This window comes from Pagrus major, chromosome 2 (genome assembly GCF_040436345.1).
Source record: "Pagrus major chromosome 2, Pma_NU_1.0".
Lineage (NCBI taxonomy): Eukaryota > Metazoa > Chordata > Actinopteri > Spariformes > Sparidae > Pagrus > Pagrus major.
In genome coordinates, this window is record NC_133216.1 from 21,474,880 (window position 1) to 21,497,344 (window position 22,465).

At 40.8% G+C, this 22,465-nt stretch overlaps 1 protein-coding gene across 1 annotated transcript in view; it reads left to right on the top strand.

The window, feature by feature from the left end:
* The first annotated feature begins 2,560 nt into the window (after nucleotides 1-2,560).
* The window catches only part of si (sucrase-isomaltase), a 72,690-nt gene continuing 52,785 nt past the window's right edge, over nucleotides 2,561-22,465 (top strand). The window contains exons 1-14 of the mRNA XM_073487735.1: nucleotides 2,561-2,684; nucleotides 4,242-4,330; nucleotides 4,594-4,714; nucleotides 7,114-7,223; nucleotides 7,517-7,668; nucleotides 11,642-11,813; nucleotides 12,210-12,309; nucleotides 12,868-12,980; nucleotides 13,113-13,238; nucleotides 15,602-15,733; nucleotides 16,028-16,147; nucleotides 19,460-19,573; nucleotides 20,012-20,096; nucleotides 21,801-21,918. Coding sequence (XP_073343836.1) covers nucleotides 2,561-2,684; nucleotides 4,242-4,330; nucleotides 4,594-4,714; nucleotides 7,114-7,223; nucleotides 7,517-7,668; nucleotides 11,642-11,813; nucleotides 12,210-12,309; nucleotides 12,868-12,980; nucleotides 13,113-13,238; nucleotides 15,602-15,733; nucleotides 16,028-16,147; nucleotides 19,460-19,573; nucleotides 20,012-20,096; nucleotides 21,801-21,918 — 1,676 coding nt within the window. The remainder of the gene's footprint in view (nucleotides 2,685-4,241; nucleotides 4,331-4,593; nucleotides 4,715-7,113; nucleotides 7,224-7,516; nucleotides 7,669-11,641; nucleotides 11,814-12,209; nucleotides 12,310-12,867; nucleotides 12,981-13,112; nucleotides 13,239-15,601; nucleotides 15,734-16,027; nucleotides 16,148-19,459; nucleotides 19,574-20,011; nucleotides 20,097-21,800; nucleotides 21,919-22,465) is intronic.

The following is a 22,465-nucleotide window of genomic DNA, read 5'->3' on the forward strand; positions in this document are numbered from 1 at the left end:
AAGAATAATTTATGTGCTTTAGCAGCTTAGTTATGTAGCAGTTTAGCTAACATTAGGTAACTAGCATTCATAATGGCTAAATTCCACCAGATACGTGTCCGGCGCGGCTCCGCTCCGTCACGGCTCCGGCTCCGTCTCGATGCACCTTATATTTTTGATTGTAGAACTCACTGGAGCAGCTTTTTCTGTGAAAAAAGCAAATGGCTAATTGTCACAAAATCAGACAACGGACCACTTTTGAGCAAACAGATTTCAACTGAATGATTCTAGGATTGCTATCCTAGTCAACCAAACTGCATGAAGTGTACAGATGGTATTTAGCGGGGCAACGTTCCTTCAAATATGAAGATAATGCACACTGGCCAGTTGCTGCTCAAGTATGGATGCTGGGGGGTTGTTCAGCCATGCAACAGCCATGCCGACGAGTCCCTGTAGATTTCTTGCCTGTTATTAAACATGTGAAGTTACCTGATTGCAATCATCTGTTATATAAAAATACAAAAATAACTCTGAAAGTTTCATCACGCTGAATGCGTCGCTAATATATTACAGTCCAATACCATGAGTTGAATGTTTCCTCTGCAACCTGTCAACTGAATACTGGCAGCTGTGTGTGCGTGTGAGTGTCCGTGTGTGTGTCAACTGGTGATGTGGTCACAGTTGGGTAAAGATTACTCGTGCTGAGTCACACAGCTTACACAGAACAGCACAAATACACAGTAATCTCTGGGTAAGTTATAAACATACAAGCATGCACATGCACACGCGCGTGCACACAGAGTCATAAGCCATGTGGAATCAGACATGATAGCGGCATTGATTGTAACAAGCTGATATGGGGATTTCAGGCTGCGGTTGTTTTCTCAGTCTGTAGATGGTTATCTGACATTTTATAGCTTTGAGGTGTGCACGCTGGGACTGTAAAAGTCACGCACATGCACACACACACACCAATACACAAAGCAGTAAAGGAGTGGTGAGCCCCTGTATGACCATAATACATCCTGTGGAATATAAGGCGCTATCTCACCTGAACTCAGATTCATGTTGCTTTGAACGTTGGATAGAGCCAAGGTAAGACTGCGGCTGCAGGCTGTCTAGCTGTTCAACTCAATAGCCTATCTTTATTTCATATCATACTACTAAGTAAATACCCTCTACCGTATCTTCATTATAGTATTTGTTGATGATACAACATGATTTACACATTACTGGGTGAATATTACTGCGATGCTAGTGGGATTCACTTTTTATATCTACAACATCCGTGTTGGAAAATAGTGAATAAATTAAAACAATTAAATTCATTTTTATGAATAAGCTTCCTTAGCTTTCCTGTCCACAGGACTGTAGGCAGACTGATCGAGTTTGTTACAGTGTTGGTTGTGTGCAGCTCTTTGCAGCAGAGTAAATACTTCACTGTCAATTGCAATGCAGCCCTGGGGAACAGATGTCTGTGGAGGGCTTTGAATACTAATGTGTAAAAAGATTTTTTTGCACTGATCCACATTTTTTTAATGCCAGTCTTAAACATAATTACAGGTGACAAACCTCTTGGGCTGACATTAACTTTGAAGGATATGTCTCAAATTAGCCAGCCAACTAAAGGTATTAAGTAAAAGTTCAAATGAAATATCAGATGATATCGTTAACTGCCTGTACTCGTGGGAAACTCAACGGTGCAGCCGTAAAGTGCCTCTGTTTGTGTGTGCATCGACATGTATCAGATGGTGTGTGTGTGTCGGGAGAAGTAAAACGATATGCTGTTTTGGGTGGAAGCTATTTTTAGGTACTTAGCTAAACTGAAGACAGGAGAGAGGCTAAAGGGTTTGTATTAATGTTGCTGCGTCTTTGTGTGTCTTGGAGTGACATTGCATGTTTGTAGGTGCTCCTCAGTGCCTTTGTATGAAGTGCAGGGGGGGCATGCACGCGTTTTGGCTCTCCGTCTCTCTCTTTGCCCTCGCCTGCTCTTCACAGCACATTGAACAGGATGGCTATAAGCCTCTCATTCAACCAGACACATACACACACACACACACACACACACACACACACACACATACAGACATTCACCTTGTTTTTGTCTCCAAGACTACATTGGAGTGAAGCCTAATTGCTTGAGTGATCTGATGGGTGCCTTTGCAAAGACTAGGCCTGGCCTGACGGGCAGTTTAGTCTCGTTTTTCAAACTTCTCTCCTCCATCTCTACACTCTCGATATTTTTGCCGTTTAGTGCCTTTTCCCAACTTTAAAAAGCTTTTGTCCAAGGTTAATGCAGCGATAATATGTCAGGAACGTGTTTACTATATTTTAGTTGTTTTGTGCGTTTTGTTTGTGTGTTTGCGTGTGTGTGTGTCCAGCCAATGGGCCTCATTAAGAAGGGAAGTTTGAGACCTTTGAGACCTTGCCTTTAGTAAACTTGGTGTCATTATTGAGTGTTAATGATGTTGGCCTTTGTAATCAGTCTTTGCATGCGTGTGTGTGTCTGTCTGTCTGTGTGTGTGTGTGTGTGTGTGTGTGCATGTGTGTTTGTATCTACATGCGCATCTGTGTGTGTTAGATGGGGAAAAGGCGGTTCTCAGGGACGGATGTGATCCTGATTGTCATCTTCGCATTGATGGCTGTGACAACCGTCACTCTCATAGTGCTGTATGCCACCAGAAAACCTGAGGTCATTACAGGAGGTAGGTAAACACACTTGAACATACACAGTAATAAACTCAGACACTGCTCGTAAACTCTAGCCCTAAATCTCCGCCCATGTATTTGTGTAAGTGCAAAGATGTGTTCTGTTCACTAGCCGGGGTGTGGCTGGGACGGTTGGGTGGGTCATACACATGACTGTCCCTCCAGAGATCAAGGTTTGCATCCTGTTTCTGACTAAGAGTCAAAAATGATTTGTTTTGTAGTTATGTTAGGTAAGTAAGTTAATGTACGTTACATAAGTTACGAGACTGAACTTAGTTATTTTAACCAGAAGTATGGTCTTCTCCTAAACCTCCCCAAGTAGTTCTGTCGCCCAAACCTAACCAAACTGGAGTCGTTTGATATCAATAATTAAAATCCAATAGTCATAAGATGTCATAATATGTAAACCATGCTTTGTCATGGAAGTCTAACCGGATAGTGCATATTATGTATGATTGCTCACTTCTCCGCAGAGCCCTCGTATTCAAAATTGGCGCTAGAGGGGCAGGTAGAACATAATATTTTGAAGCTTAAACCCACTGACCAAGCTGCCGTTTGATGAGTTGGGAATGACGACGTGTTGTCAAAAGTAAAGAGTAACTGATCACATGCTCCAGGTATTTTAAACCAGTGCTACATTCTAGCATGGCTGCCTTAACTTGTTTTCACTGGAACTGGGGTCCCTGGCCTGAGATTATAAAAATCTAGCTTTGATCTGAGACCAAAGCTCATTCAAAAGATAGCAACACAATATATTCTTACATATTGTAGGTAATCATCAACAGACAACAAACCTAAAGGAATGTGTGACATGTTAGTGTTTAACTGTTATTTTATGGGTGTCACTGTGTTAAGAGATAAGCCAAGATAAAACTGACAGTTTGGTGCAGTTACTGAAGTTTTCAGTAAACATGTTATCAACTCTGACACTTTGAAGCATGTCAGTCATTACAGTGACCTATGACACTGATTTATGTGAGAAAATACCTCTGATTGACAGATGGTTGGAGTTGGGGAGGTCGTTCTTCTTGTTGGGTTGGGGCGCAGGAGTTGGGCTATAACCAGGAGTCAAAGACAGATACTAGTTCAGAGAGCAGATAGTTATTCAGCAGTTTTTTTTATTGTTTTGGCCTTGCCTAGGGCCTGTGTACTGTTCGCTAATGAGCTACTAGCAAAACCAGCTAACATCTCATAGCTTCCTTACTGAGGAGCACTGTATTTTCAGCCATAGTTCAAAAACAAGCTCTTAACTTACGTTGTACTATGTTCTGGTAATGACCACCGTTCAGTTGACCCATCCGCTCTCCTTGCACAGAGAGGAAGTTGCTCCATAATAATATCACCTCACTTCCTCCTTTGCCCCTGTTATAACTACTGCGACCACTGGAGGGCTTTACTGTAATGGTTGATTCCATCGGTTTACTCAGTTAGTTCACTTCTCACATGGGTGTACAACTGAGTTGATTGATTATTTTATCATTGATCTTTAGGATGACTGCCTTTGAATTTTTGTCTTAAATAAACGTTTCATCTTTTCACAGACCCAGACCCAGACCCAGTTCCTGAAGTATTTGTTCCTCAGTGTCCAAACATTCCTCTGGAGCAAAGAGTAGACTGTTTCCCTGATGCTGGAGCCTCAAAGGTAAGAGTCGCTATCATTTCCAAGAATGCAAGTCAGTGTTTGTAGAGTGTTTTGCAAAAACCTTGAACAAAACAAGCATTGAGAAAAAGCTGAAGATTCCATCACAACTGATTTTCCTGATGGCTAACAACTCATACAACTCACTTCTAAGCCTGAGTAATGCCGCAGCTGATATAATGTTCTTGATGATCATTTTGCACAACCAGGTTTTAAAAATGTTTACGATCATGTTGATAATAACATCAACTTTCCTGTTTAAACAGCAAAACTGTGCACAGCGCGGATGTTGCTGGAGCCCACTGGATGAGAGAAGTGTTCCCTGGTGTTTCTTCCCAGTCAACCATGGATACACAGTGGAATCAGTGGACACACCGAGGGCTAACGGTAACTACCCCTCTCTCTGCTCCGCTCTCCCACTCACGCGCTCACCAACTGATGAAAATACGCAGCTTTCTATTTAGCTCATATTCCAATTCTAACTGCTCCACGTTCCCTCGATCTGCCTGTCTGTCCTCCTCACATCATTTTTTCCTTTTTCACTTACTTTGCCCAAGGCACGGTTTTCTGTGAAATATGACATGGATGGCATATCAGAAAACATGATTGACTTTGCAGCATGCAGGTTTTTCTATTTTCTGCTTGATTTCACTGCCTTTTATGAACTCAGTTATTCACAGGGAAGAACTATTGGACATTTAAAGTCTGAACTACAACATTTTCAGGCACTTTGTTGGAATAGCGTAAGAACATTGTTTTTTTTTTTAAGGAATAAAAAAACTATTTCTTGGCTTGTTTTTTGTGACGAAGGTGGTTAAATTGAAAACTGGCAAATGCTTAGAATGAGAACAAAAATAATCAATTCTCTTGGTCTGCCTGAGAAAGGTTTGATGTTATTCAACAGGGACTTTAACCGGTACATATAAATGAAAGCGCCCTTTCTTATATAAGTTTTTAACTGTCTTCAAATATTTTCACATGCATTCTGCCATGGCATCGCTCAAGGCTACTATGCAAATTACCCACATTTACCCTGGAGGCAACAGAGGACTCTGTAAGCTCTGTGAGCACAGTGCAACCTTTGATCATACTGGTAAATAAATAACCTGCGAATACATCTGTGCTTGATGGATTCCTATCCCGGTTCACCTGACGCGTTTTATGTGGAGTGCTCAAACTGAGGACTGTTGCAGTTTGTTTTCATTGTTGAAGTTCACTCATCAATGTAGGGATTAGATATTTTTCGTGTTGTGATCACAGGTTTTAATCTTTTAATGCACTTACGTTTCCCAAATAACTAATGCAGTTGGCGCACAGCTCATCCAAATATTATTCTAGAGAGCCCGGATACCAGTGAGGAACATTGAGATCATTAGGTAGACCACACAGGTTTATGGCCTTGAAGAATACAAAATATTGGCCAGAGATGTTTACATAAAGTTACTGCCACCATAAAATTGTCAGGCATTTAGCACATGCTCCAGGAAGGACTGTAACTATAGCAAAGAAGTAGTCTAACTCATAATCCCAACTACAACGTGTCGCTTTTACATGGACAAAAACAAAAGATATAACATGTTAACAACTAAGCTTTATAGTATGAATGTAGCTACTGTGCAGCTATGAGAGTGGTATCAATCTTCACATCTAACTTTAAGCCAACTTCCCAACATTACTTTAAAACCACAACATTTAACGAATTACCATAATGCTTAAAACTACAATCCTGGCTTGTGTCAGTTTTATGCACTGTTTCAGTGGACAAACAGGAGTGTTGGAAGAAACAACAGACCATCTTTGATGGCTTGTTTTCTGACTAAAGATATTAGCATAGGCCCAAATTTTTTTTTTTTTTAAATGTTTGAGTCATTTCAGTTTAATCCTGTTTATCAGAAAGTTGGGACACAGTGTGAAATCATAAATAAAACAGAATGTGTTCATTTGCTAATCCTTTTTGACACATACTGAATTGAAAACAGTGCAAAGATCCATCAACTTCATTGAATGTTGTATTTTTGTAATTTTTGCCTGAAATTGTATTTATTTTTATCGCGCTGGTAATGCCTTTGTTTTTATTTGATACTGTGAAGCAAAAGAAAAGCGATTTGTTTGAACATTTTCAGAGAATACCAGTGAAAGAAAATACTTTGAAGTGACACAAAAACGAAAAGAGAAAATACAAGGAATTAAATGTATTTTTGCTATTCATATTGTCCTGAACATTTCATTTTCATAAGGTGTCACTGACATTTAGAATACTTACCATTGTTTCTGGGGAGTACGAGCAGATCTTGTAGTGTGTGAGTTAGTAGTTCCACAGTGGAGGCACCACATCATTCCTTTGTTATTACTTTATGGTTACATATGCTTATTCATCTCACCTGTAATGATAGCATCTACTGGTAAAGGGATATTCAGCCAGTTAAACATCACCAGCTAAGCACTCACAACTCCTCTTCAGTGAAAATTGAAATAGTAGCCCAGTGGAATATTAAACTCATCAACAGCAAGACGAGGTTACAAATCCTTATTCTGAATTTGATGCCAGCAACACGTCTTTAAACAAGTTGCGTCAGGAGCAACAAAAGACTGAAAGTTGAGGAACTTTGCACAGGTGAACAGGTTCATTGGTTACAGGTGATAGTATCATGATTGGGTCTGAAAGGGGCTTCCTCGAAAGGCTCAGTCGTTCACATGCAAGGGTGGGATAGTGAAAGGTGATATGTTTAAAAAATCTACTGTATCATAAACTTTATCTTCCTATTGTCATGTGCTTCATTCTGCAGTAATGACAGCCAAACTGAAGAGAATGGCTGCTCCTTCTTTATTTGGGGCTGATGTGAAGGAGCTGTCATTGCACGCAGAAATGCAGACGAACAAACGACTCCGCTTTAAGGTACACACTGACAGACACAATCTCTCTCCCTTCTCTCTCTGTTAAACACCTCGTTTGGCTTGCGCGCGCACACACACACACACACGCATACATCTTTGACAGCAACAGAGGAAATAGTGAGATAAATCTAGTCCAGTCAAATTAATTTCAAAAGCACTTTTTATCAAAGCCTGTTCAACACGAAAGCTGTACGGAACAAAAGAGGACAAAAACAACGTTGTGCACAACAAAGTACGAACATGACCGTGAGATATGAAGCCGCGCTCACTCTGCCTGCTGTTTCCTCTCCTCAGATCTATGATGCCCACAACCCGAGGTTCGAGGTTCCCCATGAGCACGTCAAAAGCCTCAACACTGACCCATCCAGCAACATCGGTGACACACTGGAGATAACACACAAACCCTTTGGCCTCACTGTGATCAGGAACGAGACCAAAAAAGTCGTGTGAGTGCTCGCTATGTGTTTGTGTGTTCATTGTGCATTTGTTTGTGTTGGATGGGGCTGTTATGAGAACTACAGCATGACATTGTTTGCTATGTGGACATTGATGGAATTGCAATAGTCAATAGACAGCACATGTTGTGTATACCCCACAAAATAACATTCAGGAATGTACTGTATGTTTAATATATATTGTGTTACAGTACATACAATATATTGTATAGGTAGGGAACATCGAGGGTTAGCATTAGGACAGAGTTGGGTTTAGGATATTTAGGGTTAGGACAGGGTTGGGGCTAGGAGCATTTGGGCTAGGTTTAGGAGGGTTAAAATTAGGACACGGTAAGGACAGGGTTAGGGTTGAGGTTAGGATATTGCTGCACCTGTCGATAGGGAGGAGGGCATTTCTTGGCTGAAACATTTCTTGTTGCAGGAGATTGTTATGGTGAATATTATTACGATGATACTGCGAGCTATCTTCACAGTAGATTGCTTGGATGTAATTCTAGAGGCAAAAGACAGTAAGTGCCACAGTACCAGAAAATATTATCAGACAGACTGAGCTGCTGCATATTTGATTTGGTATCACACCTCTTGCATCTCTCCTACAGTTGTTATTCACAGTCACCCTATAGAATTGAGAATTGACACTTGTCAATGGATTAACATTGTTTCTTTTCATCTCAACTGATGAAATTGTGCCAGAAAGCCTCCGCGGTCAACCACATAATCTCTTTACCATGCATTATTCCCACATGATGACATGTAAAACCGCCCCCATGTTTGCTTTCTACGGCAACATGTAATTATGGTCATGTCAATCCAAGCCACTTGGTGAGCCCTGGGTGACATCGCGGTGATTGATTACCTCTCAGAACGGTGTGCCCACACAGCTCGCACACCTCCTTTAAAACACAGAAAGGCATTAAGCCATTATTAGCGTTAACGCTTTATAGAGTATGGCACTTTATGATGGCACTTTACACACCATTTCTGTTGTGAATCAGAGCTGATTTTAAGGCGTATGGCAAATTCCACAGCAAGATAAAATTGTATCTTGAATCTAGGTGACTTACATGTTTCTTTTATGGGAAGGAGAAAGCAAAAGCTTCTCTTGAATTGCAGAGATTCAAAAACAGTCCATGTAGGAACAAACATTTAACATGAACAATGCTTTCCTTCCATGTATTCTAGTTCTTTGTGTTCAGTGAAAGAATTATCTTTTCATTGTGAAATGTCCTTATATCACATGTCAACCTTTGGCTCGTCTCACTCACTTACATTGCTCGTTGTCGGTCGATCGGTATTCTTGTCTTTCTCAACACTGAGCACGACCTTGAACCACAAGCAGTGTGATTGCTCTGGAGATTAGCAGCTATTTAGTAATCATATTGCTACAACTTTCATTTGCTCTCGTAAATGTTTTTATGAGGCCGCTTGTTATGTGAATCACCATTATCACTCAGTGTGGTGTGTATTCATTTAATTCTTTTTTCTATTTGTAAAGTTCATACTTAATTATTAATTAGTTATTAATTCCAAAGGTGATATTCTTCCTCTCTGAATTATACTATACTAATTATACTGAAATATAACTTTTGAGAAAGGGACAGCCGATAACTTAGATTTTGAGGTCAGTGCAACAGTCGCAGTAATACAAAAACCCATATTGACATCCACATCACCTAATTAAATGTGAACATTTTAAGGGTTATGTACTAGAATACCAGCATTTCTTTTATGAATAGGTCTCATGTATTAAAGGTACAATATGGAAGATTGGCCACCTGTCAGATTCATATTCAAACCATAGAGGAGACAACATATCACCAATGTGACGGCTAACTGCTGCTAACTGTAGCTGCCATCAGTTAGTTAGCTTAGTTAGCCGTGAAGCTAGCAATACAGAATGGGAGTTCAGAGCACCAGGGGAGTGTTGGTATTTACACTGCGACCGCAGAAGTTTTGGAACAGGATGACCCAGAGATTTACTGCAACACATTATTATAATTATTTTTTACTGTTTTCAACTAAAATTCTTACATATTGCACCTTTAAACGAAGTATGGAGGTTGACTCCAAGTATGTTTCAAGTGTCTTAATTTAACAGGTTTAAAGATAACACTAAAATAACAGCTAAATGCATATGACTTCTCAAAATTTTGAACACCATGCTTTTTGTTTGATAGCTTCATTGTATGGTTATTCTTACAAGTGAAGTTTTAAGTGGTTTAAAATGGCCTTTCCGTGTTTGGACTCTTTCGCAAGAAACAGTATGAGTCAGACAGTGAAGAAAACAACAGAAACCAAATCTTAAAGAACACTTGATGTAAAATCACGTGGTACGATAATCTGCCGGTCTGAAGTCGGGTTCCCGCTATGGCAGTTGTTATCAAGAGCAATAATGCATTCACTTTTTTTTAATAACTATTTGATGATCACACAAGCAGCAATCGACCACTATAAAGTCGAGTAATAACAAGGTTTATATATTCACTTTGCGTGCCATTAAAATTGCACCAGGCCATCATTAGGTGTTTATATAGGTGTAATTACCTGAGATATCAAAAGTTCATTTGATATATAAAGAGTGTGTCTGCGTGTGTGTGCACGTGGAGTTATCATAACCATTCTGAAGCTAGCAATACAGAATGGGAGTTCAGAGCACCAGGGGAGTGTTGGTATGTACACCGCGACCACAGGAGTTTTGGAACAGGATGACCCAAGGCTAGCTGGTTAGCATGCTAACTTCCAGAGATATATTGCAACACATTATTATTATTATTATTATTATTATTATTATTATTATTATTATTATTATTTATTTTTACTCTTTTCAACTAAAATTCTTACATATTGCATCTTTAAACGAAGTATGGAGGTTGACTCCAAGTATGTTTTAAGTGTCTTAATTTAAGGTTTAGGTTTAATAGATAAAATAAAATAACAGCTAAATGCATATGACTTCTCAAAATTTTTAACACCATTCTTTTTGTTTGATAGCTTCATTGTATGGTTATTCTTACAAGTGAAGTTTTAAGTGGTTTAAAATGGCCTTTCCTTGTTTGGACTCTTTTACAAGAAGCAGTATGAATCAGACAGTGACGAAAACAACAGAAACCAAATCTTAAAGAAGAAAATTTGTTGTAAAATCACGTGGTATGATAATCTGCCCGTCTCAAGTTGGGTATTTTGCAGGTTCACGCAGTTCCTGCTATGGCAGTTGTTATCCAGAGCAATAAACGCATTCACTTTCTTTAATAACTATTTGATGAACATACAAGCAGCAATCGACCACTATAAAGTCACGTAATAACAAGGTTTATATATTAACCTTGCATGCCATAAAAATTGCACCAGGCCATCATTAGGTTTTTATATAGGTGTAATTTCCTGAGATATCGAAACCTTATTTGATATATAAAGAGTGTGTCTGCGTGTGTTTACACGTGGAGTATTCATAGCCATTCTGTACTTTGACCTGCCCGGCTGTGTGTGGGCGCTCTCCCCTCTTGACAAAAGCTATTCATTATCAATTACTGCATTTACAGCCTTTACTTGTATGTCGTCTCTATACTGTAGCATTGTTTTGGCAGCTGTATACAGATAGAGCAGGCTTGGTATTTCAACTACCAGTGTATGTCTTGTTTTGAAGGCAAGAGAAATGCTACCCAGAGGGCTCATTAGCGCTTGATGGGTTGGTCTGTCTTCTCCCTGTTTTTTGCTCTCTGCAACTCAACTCCTCCACACATCCTTGTCTCGTTCCCACTCCCACTCCCTGATCACGCCGCATCTCACTCACACTTTCCCTCTTACTTCTTTGTCTCTCACATTTTCTCTCTCACCTGCTCCCCCTCTTTTTTTTCCACATCCCTTTGCTCTTTCTCACATCAGTCTGTTCTCACATCCCAGTGGATGACCTGTTGTTTTTCTTTTTTGTCTCCCGGTATTCTTCTTCTTCTTACAATACATTCAGGTTCGACACTACAATGGCTCCACTGGTGTTTGCGGACCAGTACCTACAGCTGTCTGCTAAGCTTCCATCGAAAAATATCTATGGCCTGGGAGAGCATGTGCATCAAAATTATCGCCTTGACACAAACTGGAGAACCTGGCCCATCTTCACCAGAGATGCTTTCCCTAACGGGGTAAGGAATACAAGCACACACAGCATTTGGTTTAAGAAACACTCGTGCACATGTATACAGCATCTCTGCATCTATGTCAATCCCTATAACGTCATGTTTTTTTTTTGTTTGGTTACTGATGTACGAAAAACATATTGTGTGCTCAAAGGCTTACACTTGACATGTCTAGCTTAGGGTTTGTTTGTGCGTGTGTATAAGCAGCATGTTTACATGTACTCCCAACATGTGTATTCTCTTTCCCAAAGGGCTTATAATTGAATGCTTCTTAAGCTGATTAGGCGGTGGAGTCAACCCCTCAGCTTCAATAAGTCTCCCACACCCCTCCTGCCCCCTTACACCTCTTCCCTATATGTGTCCATTCATCTCTGATGTCTCCCGTGTCTTTCCTCCTTGCAGGGAACCCACAACCTCTACGGACATTACCCCTTCTTCCTCTGTTTGGAAGATGCGAGCGGAAAGTCGTTCGGGGTCTTTCTCATGAACAGCAACGCTATGGGTAAGGATAAAACACACGCACGCAAGGACACATGCTGGGTCATAGAAGCACATGGGCGCATGAATGTGCAGAAAGTGATGAAAGTACAGGAGCAAAGACACATCCAAAGGCGGTATAATACACATGCATCCAAAACGGTAGGAAAAAAAATATCAAAAAGGTTCAAGGGCACATGAACCATCAGTTATGCTTCATCCTCCTAACACAAATGGATGTACTGTTGCCTCAATCAAAAAATTGTGCTGACAAATCAAAGAGAATATTGCATAGCTGTTTTATTCTATGAAGGAGATGACTGAAAGCAAAGGGAGTGCCTGCTGACATGTTCCTTTTGTTCATGTCGATAGTCTCCTCATATAAAAGCTTTCTTTTTTCGCCACTCATAGATTGTCTTTACTGATATGTAGATGATCTTTGTTGAACCAAGAGTCCTCACAACAATAAAAAAAAAAAAAAAAAGATGAGAAAAACCCTCAATATAGAGGAATTGCTGGTTTATAGGGTTATGATTTATATTAAGTTTGTAGTATTTCCATCTCTGGTGTCTTTATTTTTCAGAGGTGGTTTTGCAGCCCGCTCCTGCTGTGACCTACAGAACAATTGGAGGAGTCCTTGACTTCTACATTCTATTTGGAGACACTCCAGAACAAGTGGTGCAGGAGTTCCTGGAGGTGAGGCACAAAAACTGTATAAAGCAATATCCGGGGAATGTTTTTTCTGAGCAAGTCTGTTGTGCAGAAGTGGTTTGTGAGTTGCCTTGGCAGAGTAATTTTATTAACAATATGTCCAATTGTGTTGTCCAGCTCATTGGCAGGCCTGTCATTCCTCCCTACTGGTCGCTGGGTTTCCAGCTTTCTCGGTGGAACTACGGCAGCCTGGCTGAGGTCAAGAAAACGGTGGAGAGGAACCGTGCCACAAACATGCCATACGTAAGATCCTGTCTTTCCTTTTTCTGTTTATTCTTTTTAGGCGGTCTATATGCAGCATGCCTCACAATCTGTTAGACTTAAAGCCGATCTAAAATTACAATGAAGGCCACTACTGGCTCTGGATTTGTGTTCATATACTTATGATAAAATGTAAAATAAATGATTTTTAACGTATATTATATCACCATCTGTGTTATATCATGGATTTCAGATGCATAGATGTCCTCACGTGTTCAGCGCTTTCACAACTCTAAGTTGTTAATCTCATGCAGAAAAATCATGGTCACATTTTTTCTTTGCACTGCATTTATTATCACAATAAAAATGCACAATAAACTCATATCGGACTAGATGTAAGGTGCCGATCTCTGTGACCAAGTGAAATGGCAGCAATCTCTTACTGAGAGACTATATAAGAAAATACACCCAACATATCCGAGGCTTCAGATCATTATCAATCAATAGTCTGGGAAATGAAAACATGCGACGTGGCGTTCTTGATATTGGTCTGCCTTTTCAGTCATTGGTGTTCACTTGGCATGGCGACCGACAGCATCCACAATCACAAGCATCAGTATTTGACATGTTGGGAATGAGACTCAAAAATCAACTTTCTTACGAAGTGTACCTTTGAGCAAGACATGCAAATTAGGGATAAAACAGAAGTAGGTCTTTGAATTTGACCTCAGATATCAACGTGAGAGACATTTGAAGGAGGTCGCAGGGTTTTCTCGAGACAAAATTTGCACTTCAAACACCAACTCTCTGAAATCATGTTATGACGATGCATGCATGTGCTGCTACCACAGGTGCATCGCTTTTTTGGGGGAGACAGGAAGTGAAGGAAATCGATGCCTCACCTTGTGCACCCCTTGTTAAATTCGAACCACTCATGCACTTCTGTGTGGGTCCAGAGGCAGGAGCCTTAACCAATACACTATCTGCGAAGACGTGATATGGAGGTTGAAGCAGGAGTGGGACGGACAGTCAGAGTGATAGCGATGGCCTTTAGCTTAGACGGGGTAATCCAGCTTTCTGTCAAATAATGGAGAGTCTGCTGGGCTCCATAGGTTCAATCCCGGGACAACTATTTTTCAAGCATCACTGAATGTTAGCGCTGATCAAAGATCAATCGACCGCGTTCCTTTCATTATCTCATTCATCCTGATCTGAATGTTAAAACTACTCCAACACCTCGTCCCTTCTGAGACACTTGATAAATACCAGTTCTGGTTGACATTTTCTTGGGAATGAGCCTCGCTGCTTATCTTCTCCTGGGCCGGCGACTAGTAACTATAAAAAGTCTTTTCCACACAAAGGCGCTGATGTTTGATGTACTTTCTTCTCCTTAATTACAAAGGGAAAACTCCTAATCTCATTATTTACATGTCCACATAAAACACTTCAACTGTATCACAACTCAGCAATGGCTGCACCAATCAAGGACACGGTTTGAACTTGCCTTATTTAAAGATCATCACTCTGATCATCTCCAATCCTTCTTTCATATCCAAAGACATTAGGATGCAGCTGCTTCCTCTCCTGCTGTACTCAGGGACATATTTGATAACCATTAGATAGACCACAGAGGGCATTATCACATTCTCCCTAATATGTCTGGAGCTGATTACCATTAGAGGAAGGATCTGGCAGAGCCTTCCAAACCATCTGCTCTATCGACATGAAGTAGATTTTGGCAGACAACAGACAGACAGAAGAGCAAGCATAAAGTCGCACCCGGCTAAAAAAATAAAACAGGAGAATGTGTTAAAATTCCCATTGTCCTCCCAAGGTTTAGCAGCACATTAGCCAAGTTGTTTGCACTCACATCAGGTCTCCAAATGTCCAGCAAAGGCAGACCAACAGACAAGCTAGCAGTTAGCAGGTTTTTCCTCACAGCGAGGCTCACAGTGCATATGCTTAACGGTGTATTAAATAGCCATGCTGAGATGAGAATACACTGTGTTAGGAGGATGCATGACGAAGATACTGAATTTTGAGTAGATGCGTTCAAGTTATGCACAGAGGTGGAAGCATGAGTGGGTACATTTAAGAGGTATTAGGAGTTGGTTTTTAAATTTATAACATTAATGCAAGATGCAAGTATGGTTTTAATACATGGAGGCCATGCCAGCATTTTAGCATTTCCAATTAAGCTTTGAATATGTAATGACACCTAATCCGTTTGAAGTAAACTAACCCAGTTATTCATATAACATATTGTTTTCCAAAAGATTATCTCGAAGCACAACTAGCAAACAGATTTTTTTTTGTATTGATTTTTTTTTTTTTTGGTGTTGTTTTGTTTTGTTTTTCCTGAGGTGCCTTTATAATAAGCTTTTCTTCTTCCTTTTTCAATACAGGACGTTCAGTACACTGACATCGACTACATGGAGGATAAGAAAGATTTCACTTACGACAAAGTCAAGTTCACTGATCTGCCTGAGTTTGCCAACTACCTTCATGAGAAGGGACAGAAATACATCCTGATCCTGGTAAGAAGGTTTTGGTTGTGAATGAAGCAGTCATTGCATTCGACTCATTAACGCAAAATCTAACCTTTAAACATCGCTGTGCTACCCAAAAAAAAAAAAAAAATACAATTAAACTAAAATTTTTGGATCCTGTTTTAATTGTTTTATAGTATCTCTGCTGTTGATTCAGCTAGACCAACAAGCAGTAAAACAATTTTACTATAGCAATTTTAAAACTTGTAGCCATGCTTTGTAGTTTACAGTACAAGCACCTGAAGTTGATTAATATTCTTATGACTATTCCTTTGTCCCCAGGATCCTGCAGTAGCTACCAGCAAGAGGGTAGGGAACGCTTCATACGAATCCTATGACCGCGGGAATGCGAAGAACGCCTGGGTGACTTTGTCAGATGGAAAAACTCCTCTGCTAGGAGAGGTGAGCTGCATTGTAAATGGCTTGTCACGGTGATATTCAGGTTGTGAAGATGCCCTACATGCCTTGAAGGTGCAATATGTAAGAATTGGTCAACTGTCAAATTCAGGGGGCAGCATATCACCAGAGTAACTGCTAACTGTAGTGGCTGTTAGCTAGTTAGCTCAGTTAGCTGTGCAGCTAGTAGTCGGGATTAGGAGGTAAGGGAACCGGGGGAGTGTTGGTGTTTCCTACCACAGAAGTTTTGGGCCAGGGGAGGGCTGGGCTAGCTGGTTAGCATGCTAACTTCAGTAGATATCTCTGAAACACAGTACATACACGTCATAAGACTGTCATTTCTTAATTTATATACATTCTATTGATAGATTTATGTTTTCAACTAAAATTCTTACATATTGCACCTTTAATGTTGCAGGTTAAAAAATAGATGTGAAGTGTAGTAGGAGGTGTAAGTCAGTATATATTATTATACGTCTGCATGCTGTTAAGAAAATGTGTGAGCCAAGTTTGAGAGATTACAACTGGCAACAGACATGATTTAAATAAACTTAGTGTGGCATGATTGTTGCCAGGTGCACCGAGTCTGGCATCGTACACTGCGAAAACTGTTGGGACTTTTACACACAACAGCATATGGATAATGAATAATGTGCTTCACAACACACATTCAGTCAGCTACACCCAAACTGGAGTCTTTAGCCAGCTCGTGCCAAGACTTGCTCCAGGATAATTCAGGCCAAGAATATTATGTAAAAACAACTTATTATCACACAATTCCACTAAATCAGCCCAACACGTTCACTGACACAACTATTCTGTGTATGGAAATTACAATATTGTCAATCTTTGTTAGTGGTAATGCTAATGTTAGTTGAGGTGAGAGAAAAAAAACAGGGCCTCTGTGTTAGTTATGCAGACAGTCCAGACTATATACAATAAAAACGTAACCGACGCCTACATTCCACTTTATATAAGTTGTACAGGCCTGTACGTGTTTTAATAGGTTCAAGGTCAAAGTTCAAGCTTTAGATCGGCATGAATTTAAGAACATTATAATGTCGGCGTGGTGTTTGCTGAGCGTATAAAGGACGCTGTGGATTCCACAACTCAGAAATTTAACCGCGATGAAGTTCAACAGCACGCTTTGCCGTCGTGTGAATGAGCCTTTGCATTATGCAATATATCAAGCTACACAAGCATAAATATATGCATTTGCTGTGAGCGTGCTAGTGTATGTGCGACTGCTTCTCCGCAGTCTCCATCAATCCATAATATTCCCTGATGGAAGTTCAAGCCTCCGGTATGTTATTTTTTGATCCTTTTCCCCACAGAGCATGTGTTTAAAAAGCTCCCCCCCTGCAGAGAGGGCTGGGGGTGGGTGGGGTAAAAGTCTGTTGCTCCCTTGCTTTTATAGGTTTGCTTTTGATTATGCACACGATTAGGCCCAGTCCCTCGGCTAATCGCTTTTTCATGATGTTTATAACAGGTCAAACATATGCATTGATTCCGCATTAGTGTTTAATCTTAAAATGTTCTGCATCACCGCATCGCAGATTAAGTGTGCAAATGCGTGTGTGTGTGTGTGTGTGTGTGTTGGAGAGACGGCGAGAAAGTCAGTCTGCGTGTTCATCTGTGTGTATCCATTTCTCTAAATGAGAAGCTCTTCTCGGCTGTTTGTGCTTTATGTCTGCGCACGCATGTGTGTGATTATAATTGATTCTGGTTTATTTCCATATGAATGTATGTGTCCTGGTTATGAAAACAGCGGGGTCCATGCAGAACGACCTTTGCAGTAGCTGTTTCAGTGATAAAGGAGATACAACGACGGGCTGGTATTTATTTTGCTTTTAAGACAGCTAATTGCTTGCAAAGATAAGGATAAAAGCTTTTCCTGGTTGCCCATATGTTTCGAAATGTGGGCGAAATCATAGCAAGACCTCACTCATATGGATGAACGTTTCTGTTCAGAGTACAGAGGCGGAGGGGTAAACAAAGCAGTGGGGCGAGAAGGGAGTCTATGTGGGTTTAAAGGTAGGAATGACAGACAGAAACATGGGAAGACAGAAAGGCAGGTGCAGGCAGACAGACGGACACAAATAATAGATTAGAGAGTAATGTACAGGGAGACAGACTGGCTGTCTTTCTGAGCGGTAGAGTGACAAGGAGGTAGCCTACAGAGGAAGTCGGCCTCGGTGAGAGACAAGAGACAAAAAGATAGATTATCACTTAAAAAAAGGGACAGACAAGACGGAGGGTAGAAAGGCACTTTGAGGCACAGGCAGGCAGAGGGACGGATAGAGACAGGTAGAGGAACAGGTAGACAGACGGGTAATGACAGAGATAGGCAGTCTGACAGACAGGAGAGCATAAAAACAGACAAATAGACGTAAAGATAGAGTGAGATATGCAGCTACAAATGCCAGCAGATTTGTTGTGAGTGTTTACCGGCGCGTCGGTATTAGTAAGCGCTTAGCAGCGGGAGCCGTCGGAGAGACAAAATCTAAAAAGGGAAGGACTAAATGACAGTAAAGCCAAAGATGGCAACTGCGAGCGACTATCAATAAGCTCTGACCTTGGAGTTCTGACCACCTGCCAAAAACATCTGCCTATAAATCCATTTCCGCGTGTGTGCGCGTGGGCACGTGAGCGTCCGCGAGCGTGATTCATGTCTTTGCTACAAACCGGGGCTGTAAAGTTATTGGCAGTGGAAGTAAAAGAAGGTAAAAGATAGCTAGCGTGGAGCAACCTTGAGATTTAATATCTACTGTGCTCTACAGAAGGGTTCACACACAGAAATGCACACACACACACATAGAAAAATCTCCTTTCTCTGTGGATTAATCATTTTTCTCAATACACGTCATTAAGGACGACTTCTAACACACAGTCACGTCTAGAGATTTCTATTGCATTATCGATTTCTCCTCTCCTCTGTTCCCTTCCTCAACTTGTCTGTCTCTCTATCCTCTCTCTCCTTCGCCATCTCTCTCTCATCAATCCCGCCCCCTCCCTCACTTCATCTTCTCCTCTGTTCTCCTTCCTTTGTCATTTCCAAGTCTCTAAGCTGTTTCTCTGACATTTCCATAGGCCTAGTTTTTTTTTTTTTTTTTAACCTCTCGCTACTCCTACGCTGATCATGCCCCATATGTTGTTTACATGCACGTTAATGTGTCGATAGATTCCCGCCAAGTTAAAGACAGAAATATAGACGGAAATAAAAGGGATAAAAAAAAAAAAGCGGTGATGGCAGCCTATTTCTAAAGCTATTCAGAAGTGCTTGTAAACACATCAAATGACACATTCTCTCCCTCTCAGGTGTGGCCAGGAGAGACTGTATTCCCAGACTACACCAGCCAGGGCTGCATCGACTGGTGGGTTGATGAGTACGAGCGCTTCTCCAGGGAGATCAAACACGACGCCCTCTGGATTGTAAGTCAGTTATCAGACACGTAAAATGAAGGTGTGCGTTCGCTGATTAGCCGCACGCTAACCGAAAATCCTGAAACTGGCGCCATTCCGCAGGCAATTACACGCGAGCGGGGCCAGGGGGTTTACATTTTTTTGTAATTTTCGGTGGCAATTACTTCTCTGTGGGTTGAACACCGAGGCCAATAAAGAGCACCAAACACAGGCTGACACAAAACACAGGCTTAAATTCCTATTACACCGTTAATGATTCCTCAGCTGAAAATGTGGATTCGGCTCAGTCATTACTCGGGCTGCAGTACACACAATTTCACAATTTACTTCAAGCACCTTGTTTATCTATGGGGGGGGGGGAGAAAAAGTGTTTGATGTGAATAAATCTTTTAGCACTTCAGCGGGTTATTCATGGATTCACAACAATGTTCTCCTGAACACTTGCAGGACATGAATGAGGTGGCTAATTTCAAGAAGGGTTCAAAGGACGGCTGTGCTGACAACAACCTCAACTACCCTCCCTACACTCCAAGTAAGACACTTTTTTAAAAATGTTCTGAGCCATCAACGTGCTAAATCAATGAATCGTGATGTATACGATTTACAAACTGCACATCTGTTTACTTCCTGTCAACTCTAGTTAGCTACTAACTCAAAGTAGTACTTAGTTTACTCAGTTACTTCACTATTGTTAGTAGTATTTGCCAAAATCTCCCCGATGTCTCGATAACTGTTAGCTAACATCAGTGTAGCACCAGCGCTAGCCTGATATTCAAAGCTTAGCTAACGTTAGGTCACTACAGCTGTTTTTTTACACTGTGCTGTGATTACTAAGGTTGGAGATGAAGGTAACTTTATTGTAGAGTTGACAGCGAGGTCCTGAAGATGAAAATCCCATTTTGCTCTGCATGATATCAACCTTGTTTTGAAGGGGCTCCATTTAATAACCTGTAGCAATTTACATGTGTTAATCGCACGTGTATTTTCAGCAGCAGCTTAAAGGATGTGACTTAATGCATGTTCTTCGAGTGCCTCGTCTCACTGCCTCTCCGAAGCAGCAGTAGCTTAAGTTAGTAGTAGTTCAGAAATCCAGAGTCACAACAAAGAAATTCCACTGAGCCCCTTTAAGAAAAACCTGTTTTATTTCTGATGTTATGGATAAATACTACACTACCCATAATACTAAAGTGTAACAGCGATGTCTTTGATTGGTGGAACTTGCTGTTTTGGAAAATGTCTACCACACCCACAAAAGTCACGTCGGCTGGCAAGTTTCTGCTACCACGATCGGATCTTTTTGGAGATGTCAGGTCAAGTCGGACCATGTAGTTGTGTTTGCAAGTTGAGAGTCACTTGAAAGGAATCATTTGCAATGGTTAATGGGATTAGTAGTCCTTCAGTCTTTGAATGAGTATGTACACAGTGCTGTAGCTTTGCCTTTTTTCATTTTTGCCTTATTTATTTTTTTCCGTGAATCAAATATTTAATGGTCACATTTCATTTCAAAGTTGGTTTGCATGATTCAAGGCTTAAAACCCTTTATATGAGGATTTTCTGAAACGTCAATGCAGTGAATGAATGGGAAATTCACATCCATAATAGGAGCCATTAAAAAAGTGGGTGTGTTTTAATGCAGTTTAAAGGTTCTTTGAGAAAAAAGGTTGAATCTCAAAACTTTTTCATAGAAAACAAACTCTGGATGGTTGCCCTTGCTTACTGAATAGAAATCTACAGTTTATGAGAACAAAGTACTCAGAGGTTACCAGTCTATGAAGAAATAAAGGATGTCATATAGGCTTGCAGCTTGTAGCCCAAATGCTCTGCCCAAGTTGATAAATTCACCACAATAGCTCATAAAGTAAGTTCAGGTCCAGAGGAAAACTCATCTAGAGTAGTGGGTCCCCGGTGAGGAATTTTGAAAATGACTCTTCTGCCATGTCTTTTATTCCAACTGTGTCCCAGACAGGATGATCATAACTGGAAAAGGCATGCTCCCCTGATGCTACCTTTTTATTGCACTCCTCCTTAGTCATCCTCTTCCTCCATTGCTCTTTCTGTCTCTCATTTCCTCATTGGTCCCACTTCCTATTGCAGTATATATCAAAGTCTCTCTCGTTCTGTCTGTCCCCCCTTTTTTTTTGTCCCGTCGCTGCATTTTATATTTTATATTCATTCCATGCCTCCTCTAACCTTACCCCCACATCTTTTTGCCTCCTTCATCTTTTCTCTCCCCCAGGGGTTCTGGACGAGGTGCTGTACAGTAAGACTCTGTGTATGGATGCCAAGCAGGCCTGGGGGAACCACTATGATGTCCACAGTCTGTATGGCTACTCTATGGTGCTGGCTACTGAAAAGTGAGTGCATTCACAATTAATCATAGAGTTTGTCCAACTTGCGCTGTGGAGGCCAACTTGCTGCCACCCCGTCGGAGCAATGAGCCACTGGCAGACTCGAAACGCACCAATGTCAAAACAGTGTAACAAGCAAAAAATGTTAGAATCAAGTGTTGTTGAATCAGATGAAAAACAGCCTCAGAACAGAAATAAATAAAGCTGAGAGATCTGTCAGTTCAGAGCAGTGCAGTGACTTACGCCCTCGGCTAAATCATAGCCTGTGACTCTTGCAGACCATTTGCAAGTCGGATCCCATGAGATAAGTGCAGAAATATGTTTTAATGAGCACGGCTCCCATGGTGAGTGAATGAATTCCTCATCTGGGTCCGGCGCTGAAACAGTTTAAGGGTCCATTACTTACACAAACCTACAGAGAGGCCTGAAGGTGAGTATCAGATATAATCATTGAGATATGGAAATTGATTAAGCATTAAGAAGGTAAAAGTTTATTTAACCTGCTTATGTTTTATTTATTGATAATTAAGCAGGACACTCTCACCAGTCGAGT